This window comes from Miscanthus floridulus, chromosome 5 (genome assembly GCF_019320115.1).
Source record: "Miscanthus floridulus cultivar M001 chromosome 5, ASM1932011v1, whole genome shotgun sequence".
Lineage (NCBI taxonomy): Eukaryota > Viridiplantae > Streptophyta > Magnoliopsida > Poales > Poaceae > Miscanthus > Miscanthus floridulus.
In genome coordinates, this window is record NC_089584.1 from 132,752,541 (window position 1) to 132,760,964 (window position 8,424).

General features: G+C 49.5%; 1 protein-coding gene across 1 annotated transcript; it reads left to right on the plus strand.

Annotated features, from left to right (window-relative positions):
• The first annotated feature begins 4,495 nt into the window (after positions 1 to 4,495).
• LOC136453662 (uncharacterized) lies at positions 4,496 to 5,887 on the plus strand. Its single transcript, XM_066454225.1, has one exon. The coding sequence runs from the start codon at positions 4,670 to 4,672 to the stop codon at positions 5,663 to 5,665; it is 996 nt and encodes a 331-aa protein (XP_066310322.1). The 5' UTR covers positions 4,496 to 4,669; the 3' UTR covers positions 5,666 to 5,887.
• The last annotated feature ends 2,537 nt before the right edge of the window (positions 5,888 to 8,424 follow it).

The following is an 8,424-nucleotide window of genomic DNA, read 5'->3' on the forward strand; positions in this document are numbered from 1 at the left end:
CATGATGCTCTGATCCCTACATATATTGCAGACAATTTTTTGAAACGATTAATTTTTTTAAAACGATATATTGCAGACAATAACATGCACAAGTTATTACTCCATCCTCCACGTCCTAATCTGTCGTGCCAGGGCAACGCTAGGGAACAAACGAATATCCAGAGGCCAGGTTTGTTGCTTGCGCGCCCACGCACTGCACTGCACCTGCCGCCTCCGTGCAAATCGTCGATGATCAGTTGGCCCGGCCGGGCTCCGTCGTCTGCGGACTGCGTGCATCCACGAATGCCAGCGCATCGCCTTTGTCGGCGTGTTCGCTGGTTGGTTTCTGGGCTGGTTTAAACTGGCTAGTGCTGGTTTGTTACGAGAGAAAAACACTATTGACTGATTGAATAAGCCTGGCTGAAACAACTGACGAACAGGTGGTTGGCTCCAACCAATCCATCGTGACATCGTCCATGCACGTACGTCCTTCAACGGCCCAATCAATGCGTGTGGTCGTTCAACCATTGCGCTCTAGCCACTCATGATCGATCCCGGCCTGCATTACTGCTTTGCCTGCCCATTTTTTCCTCCCCACGGAGCAATCAATTGGAATGTATAAAGCCCAGTCGTGATTGTTCAGGCTAGCTCTCTATATCTGCGTCTGCGTGCAAAAACAGTCAAGGCTGTTGCGGTGCAGCTCGCGGCTGAGAGGAGTGTAGCTTAAGCAAGCTACTAGTGATGTAGCCTCTCGCAGTCACAGCCAGGCGACCGAGAACAAAATCATGGAAGCAACCACCAGTGAGACTGGACGACTGAGCTATGGCTCCATGCCTCCATCTGTGCATGTGTGAACTGTAGTGTAACAGCGTGAGAGCTGCAGTCCTTTTAGCTACACAAGAAACACTGTTGCTGAATCGATCCATCCATCATCAGGTAGATCTGACGCTACTCTTGCTATGGTCACTGCAAACTCTAAGATGGTTAGACGAATAATCACTTTTTGGGAAAACTTACTAGTCATATTTTTAAAGCTACTGATTGCATGGACAGATTCTTAAAAGTAGCCATCTTTTAAAACTCAACATACGGCCGTCTGTCAGACTTGGTCCATGGAAAGCTACTACAGCTACAGGAGTACGTATACCGACAACGTTAGTGGGACATCAATAATGCACGAATCATTGGTCAAGTGATCGTATAGAGAAAGTACACCGGGCTTCCCCGACCTGACGGCAGCACGATTGAACGAACAACATCGTTAGTCCTGTGTATATGTACTCTGCTGCCTGTCAGACAATCAATGAAGTTAGTATATCACTCCTATGTAGATTCGTCGCCTGTCGCCAATTCATGTGCTGTGTTTTTTTTACTTTTTATTCTATTAACTTGCAATTATTAGGCTAAAAATGTAATTACTAATAATTATAAATCCATCTTTGGTTTGTGCCAAAACAAATTAAAGGAGAGTCTAGTGCTCTGTGTGCACAATCGAAGACTAAATCGTCACCCACGTGATGTGCTAAAGAATATACCATGATCGCACTGATAGAATGTTGTTGCAACTTAAAACCTGCAAGGTAAGTTTGCTTAGGATAATTCATGTCGTGTGTGCCAGACATTGTATGTAGTGCATCGACCGTTCGGCAATGTTTTAGCAGTATGAACGGACTGAAATCTCCTAGGCCACAGTACTGTTGTTGGCGCGTCCTTGGGTACGCTTCTTCCCCGGAACAGAACATTCCACTTTCTGTCGACTGCACGAACACTTCCCTTTTGAGCTGATCTGGCCCAGGATTACCAATTCAATCAGTGCGTACATCACAGTTTTTTCTATTGCCGTAGCCTACGATCATCACCGTTTTGTGTAGTTCAGGGAATTGCTTGTACTCATGAGAACGGATGACTGCTACTAATGAGAACGCAGCTTATTAATCTCTTTCTTTCCTTTTTTTATAAAAAAAGACAGAAAGCAGCTTATAGTAATTCCATCATTCTTCCGGGAAATGCATCACTGCGACTTCTGCAGTATGACACGAGTGCACCAAAACGAAACTAAATCAGTACGTATTTGGTAAGTGGTCCTTATACCCCCAGTACTCGATGCACACACAATATACTACAGTTCTGCACCAATGCAACTTTGCATTCGGTATATCATCATCAAGTGCTATCCAGCCAGAATGGTACAGTGTACAGTATAAACATATATACCAGTTCGATCATGACATGCGAAGTTTGGAAGGATCCAGTCTCGATCCCTGTCCACCGTGCCAGTACGTCGCTGGGTCGTCGCAGCGCGATCCCGGCAGCGTCACCGTCAGAGAGGAGAGCACAGATCAGAGAGCAGCTAGCGCGCGCGCGGCGTTCACATCACATCGCAGGGACACGGTACACGAGCCGTAACAGTGCGCGGCCCCCAATGATAGCACGGCCGCCGGAGGCCGTGCAAGCAATCCATTCTCGTCGTGCGAGGCCGATGGATCGACGGATCCGCCAGTATTAATTCGCGTGCTTGCGGGTTACGGCTAGACAGCACAGAGCAGGACGAAACGCACTAGCTTCTGGATTTCTGGCTGCGAACCCCGGCTCCCTTTGGCCTTGTCGACTTGTCACACTCCCATCCCAGTGACCCAGTCCCAGAGCTAGCTAGCTAGCGGCTAGCCAGAGAGCTAGCAGGCTTGCTCGCACGCACAAGCAAGTCAAATTTGGAGTTTATGGTTCGGTTTACGCCCTTAATGGCGCATGATTAGGACCTGCTGGAGGGAGATGGGATGGATCGCGTGGCGGTTAGTGTACCTCACGGAGCCACATGGGGACTGGCCGCGGTTTTTCCATGCGCACAGCCGGCCGGCGACCGGGACTGTCCATCCAAAATGTACTGTGGGGTTGGAATGTACTGTCCCGGCTATCCCCATCGAAAGCAGAGGCGACCTGCTGCAACTGCAAGGCAACAAAAGGCCACGGGCCCGGCCGGGTAAATGCACGGGCCTGGGCAGCGCGGCAGCAAGTGGCTTGCCGAGACCCGCACGGTGGCCACCCGGCGATCGGTCGACGCCCCACGGACCACGGGTGCGCACATTCACCTGTCAGAGCCGTGTGCGCGGGCGTGCGCGAGCCACGCCCGCCGCGAGGACTCAGGATCAGGACACGGCCGGCACGGTGCCGCGCGCCGGTTGGGTGCACCGTACGTGTACCAAACCATCACCAGGAAACGATCGCAGCGGATCGATCGGAGCAGCAGTGAGTTGTCACGTCGCGCTCGCTCGCTCTGCACTGTGCGCGTACGCGGCAGCCTTCCCTTGTTAGATGCCGTGTCGTGGTATCAGGTTACTGTATCAGGGCTAGCTGCAGGCCCCGCCGACGTACGGCCTCGCCGGGCGCCAGGCGATCGGCAGCGCACGTAACTGTCTGCTCCTGTTAAAGCACATCATCGATCCTGCTCCTGTTCTTTCTACTCTACATCATGCATAAGTTTCGAAGCTCGGGTCTACCTCAGCGTAATAATGACCGGGTAGTCCACTAAAATCCAAACTTTGACACTATGCAAAAAGAAGATTTCCTGTCACATCAAACTTGTGGTACATGCATGAAGTACTAAATGTTGACGAAATCAAAAACTAATTGCACAGTTTAGTTGTACTTTGCGAGACGAACGTTTTGAGCCTAATTAGTCAATGTTTGGACAATTATTACCAAATACAAACGAAACGCTACAGTACACTGCAGTGCTCATCAGTAATTTGCCGGCGCTGAATTGGGCGAACTAAACATGGCATGGTATCTAATACTCCCTGGCCTATTGAAAACCACCGATTAATTACGTGCATCAGATGAAAGCACCATGCATGTACTTCTGCTCTGTCTCCGATCCTTCCTAGCTACGACAGTAGCAATTAATCCTATACGGCAAAAGTGTCACTAGGAATCGCTGATCAGAAGACGGGTAAGAATTGACCCGCACAGTCCAGCGAGTATGCGAGTGCAGTGGCCACCCGCGGCACACTGCCCTATGCGCCAGCACACGAGTCGACCGGGCAGCGCATGGCGTTGCGTCCCGGGGGATTAACCGTGTGTGGGAGCAGATCCCGCGCTCCCCACAGCAGCGTACCCGTCGAAGTCGAAGGGCCGACGGGCGGGCTCTCCCTCGGGGAACCAATAACAAAGTCGTAGGCGATCCCGAGGGATTTGCTTCCCCCGCACCCCACCAGTCCGGAGGCGCCTAGGATTTCACATGGCACGCCAGTGCGTGGCGCCGCCACGTGAGCCCCGGGCCACCGCAGCACAGCACCGTGCGGCCGGTGCGCGCGCGCTCCCGTGTTCCGCTCCGGCCCGGGTCACTTGGGCGCAACGTACGGCTCCGCCACACCGACCACGCCTAGCAGGCCCGTAGCCGCCTCATCTCGTCACTTCGACTCGGGGGTAAACTCACATGCACATGCACGGCTGGAGCTGGGCCAGGAAAAGCTCCCCGCCAGAGCTACGACCACCGTATAAAACCCCCACCACCTCCTCTCCCTCTCGCCCTCGATCGCCCCACCTCCATCTCTCATCGAATCTCTGGCGTCTCCAAGGTCACCTCCGACGATCCCTCTCACATCACAACATTCTTGGCGAAGATCCTCCCAGCTGCTCGCTCCAAGCTCCAGCTCTGACCACCACCGCGTACGTGGTGGTCTAGCTAGCTAACATGTTCTCTTCACACCACGAGGCCATGCTGCCGTATGCGCCGGGGCCACCGCCGTCGCTGCTGGTGGACCGGCGGTACAAGCAGGGCGGCGAGGCGGCGCCCAACTGCCCGCGCTGCGACTCGCCCAACACCAAGTTCTGCTACTACAACAACTACAGCCTCAGCCAGCCGCGCTACTTCTGCAAGGGCTGCCGCCGCTACTGGACCAAGGGCGGCTCCCTCCGGAACGTTCCCGAAGGCGGCGGGTGCCGGAAGAACCGACGGGGCAAGTCGTCCTTGCGGTCGGCGGCGGACTCCATGGTGAGCGGCGGCGGCCGCGATGCGGCGTTCGGCCACCGGTTCCCGGGCCCTGTCCGGCCGGACATGGTCCTGGAAGGCATGGTCGGCAACCCGTCGAACCCAGCTGGCCAGGCGATGCCCGGCGGCGTGCCCGCTGCTGCCGATGGCTCCACCATTGATCTCGCAATGCTGTACGCCAAGTTTCTCAACCACCCGCCGGCGGAGGAAGGTGTCAGTGCCGTGACGCCGGAGTCGGCAGGGCAGGTCGACGAGGCGTTCGACACGTTCAGCGCGTCCAGCGATCTGAGCCCTACCGTTCTGGCGCCGCTGCAGTTCGATCCGTGCCACGACGGGTTGGGTGAGTGGTCAGGCGGGCCAGTGAGCAGCACTGGCCCCTCGAGTACGGCTAGTACTACCACCGCAACCACCATGCTGTGCACTGACGTGAGCATGCAAGCTGCGTTCGGCGAGCTCAACTTCGCCATGGATCAGAGCTGCTTCGAATCGCTAGGGTTGCCCACGGACGACGTCGTCGGCAACCTCTCGTCGTCGTGGTGTTCGATCGTGCCAGGCTTGTCGATGTTAGAGGACGCCAAGTATGACTCGTTGGATTCGTTCCCTGGCGACGCCCTGAGCCTTCACGAGGGAATGATTAGCGGGACTGATCATGATTGGAGCGTGGATTGCCAAGGATTGGAGGCTCTCTACATGCCGTAACTACACATACGCATGATCAAAATTCTTCTTCTTTTTGCTAATTTGATGTTGTTCTTGTGATTGGTTTCCTACATTTTTCTCTTTTCTTTTCTTTCATTCAATTCGGTTTGGAAGAAATATATATATATATATAGATAGATAGATATGTATGTTTCGAAGAGAGGTACAGTGCGGGACAAGTCGCTCATGTAATTGAATTAAGGATTCGGTATACTTGTGAGATAGATCGAGGCAATGCAATAATGAAGTTTGGAAATACTAGTCTCTATAAGTATATATCTCATAACATGGTGTTACTAGCATCAGTCTTTCTACTGCGCCAGTGCAGAGTTTATTCACAATCTGCAGTTTTTACATGAATGTGGTCGTTGATGAATGCATAGCATGAAAGTTGAAAATGCTCACTGCTTACCGGAAATGCTAGAGAACCTGCAGGAATTTTGATAGTACCATTTACTGACGAAAACTGGAATTGCAAAGCATATGGATGGCAAACTGATTCGCTTGGAGTCTTGGTCAGAATCATCACACTGTGCGAATGGACTTGGTTATACTAGTTAGGAGAGGAGTAGGTTTATTAACTTCCGAAGCAAATAATACCTTGCATCCCAAGTATTGAACAGGGCATGTGTCCCTTGTCTCCCGTCTGCTCGTCCAAAACGGTTAGTCAAACAAAAGCAGTGTGATCAACTGAGAGGGGAGGAGTAGCTGCCATTGCCTAAATTGTTAGAGAATTGCTTCTACAGAACCATCCAATTCACCTTCATGATGACTTCTTTTATTTCTATTTACTACTCCTATTTCATCAATAATCTACAAGTGTTTTTTATGATCCACGGTTAACGTAATTTAAAGGCAGTACTTAGTAGTTAGTCCAGCTGTTCATTCAGTAGCTATACTAGTAAGAATATTCCTGCTTGGGCAGATTTGAAAAAGATCAGTAAGCTACACTGCACTTCATATTCCTTTAGATAAAGTAATAAAAATTTATTGTAGCCGCTTGATCAACCAAGGATACACAAAGCCCTTCACTACTACTACTACAACAACTTAGCAATTGTCTAGCTTACTGCGTTTCGTATGCGTATTGTAGTAGCATTCAGCCTGTTCGGTTGGCTAGTTCGTATCGTTGCTGGTTCGTTTATGTGAGAGAGAAATACTGCTGGTTGGTTCATGTAAATAGTATCCATGTGAGGGGGCTGGCCAGCCAGCCCCAGCCGACACTACCAGAGACCGGCTCTTTGTCGAGTGCCAAGTGGTTTGCCAAGTGTTGTTTTTCGGGCACTCGGCAAAGATGCCTTTGCCGAGTGTTTTTTTTTTTTGACACTCGGTAAAGAAGCTCTTTGCCGAGTGTTTTTTTTTGACACTCGGCAAAGAAGCTTCTTTGCCGAGTGTTTTTTTTTGACACTCGGCAAAGAAGCTCTTTACCGAGTGTTTTTTTTACACTCGGCAAAGAAAATTTCAAAGCACATTTTGAAGCAGTAAATTAATTCAAATAAAAAAGTTTTCAACTACAAAGCTGTATAACTCATCAAGATGTACAATGTTTGTTTTGGTCTTTTCTTCATATGACAAAGTGAAAGTAAATTTATTTACAAATCTAACATATCTCTCTTGTAGTTTATGAAACTACAAGAGAGATATATAAGATTTGTGAACAATGTTAGAACGACCATGTCGGATGAACAGATGACTAAACAACCAAAATAAACTTTGTATATCTCGAAAAGTTATGAAACTTTGTAATTGGCAACTTTTTTATTTGAAATCATCTTGTCGTGTAAAACTGTGTTTGAATTTCAAAATTTTAAAATTCGAACTTTTCAAACGACCTCGGATGGAAAAACAACCAAAATAAACTCTGTAGATCTTGAAAAGTTATGAAACATTGTAGTTGGCAACTTTTTGATTTGAAATCATCTTGTCATGCAAAACTGCGTTTGAATTTTAAAATTCAAATTTTGTAAACGACCTCGGATGGAAAAACTTCCTAAACTAAAAGTGTAGATCTCAAAAAGTTATGAAACTTTGTAGTTTACAACTTTTTTATTTGAATTCGTTTAGGGCCTCAAACAAGTAATTTACACTCGGTTTAGTATAATATGTTAGGAACTAAAACGGAATCCAGACATAAGTGACAGTGTAGTGTAGTGGTAGAGGAGGTTCCCTCGCAGGGGAGGTCGCGGGTTCGAATTCCGTCGGTCGCGTTGCTGTGAATTTTATGCGAAAAATGCCGGAGATGGGCGGGTGGGGGCCTCCACCGATTAAAAAAATTTCTATTTTTCCCATTTTTTGGGGGTTTTTTCTCGGTTCCAACTTTGCCGAGTGTCACTCGGCAAAGGCTTTGCCGAGAGCCCGACAAAAAACATTCGGCAAAGACACATTTGCCCGAAACATTTTTTGCCGAGTGTCCTTTGCCGAGTGCAGCACTCGGCAAAGCCTTTGACGAGTACAAATTAGGCTTTGCCGAGTGCCCCTAGCACTCAGCAAAGCCACTGAGTCCGGTAGTGCGATCGGGCTAGGGCCTTTAGCTAAGCCACTAAGTCCGGTAGTGCGATCGAGCCGAGGACTGGTTTGGTATGACTTCAAACCGCTCTGGCTCCTTAGTATAACGCGCAACGAAAGCATAGCCAGCGAAATAAGAGGCTACACAACTTCCTTGTTCATTTTGAAGAAAGATAAAAGACAACTCCTACAGGTCCACCAGACGGGAACTTAGTCGAAGTGTTCATTCAGTTGCTAGTGAGCATAATCCTGCT

Bases quoted from the DNA above. Each gene is read 5' to 3' on its own strand.
- LOC136453662 (XM_066454225.1), top strand. From the start codon at position 4,670: ATGTTCTCTTCACACCACGAGGCCATGCTGCCGTATGCGCCGGGGCCA.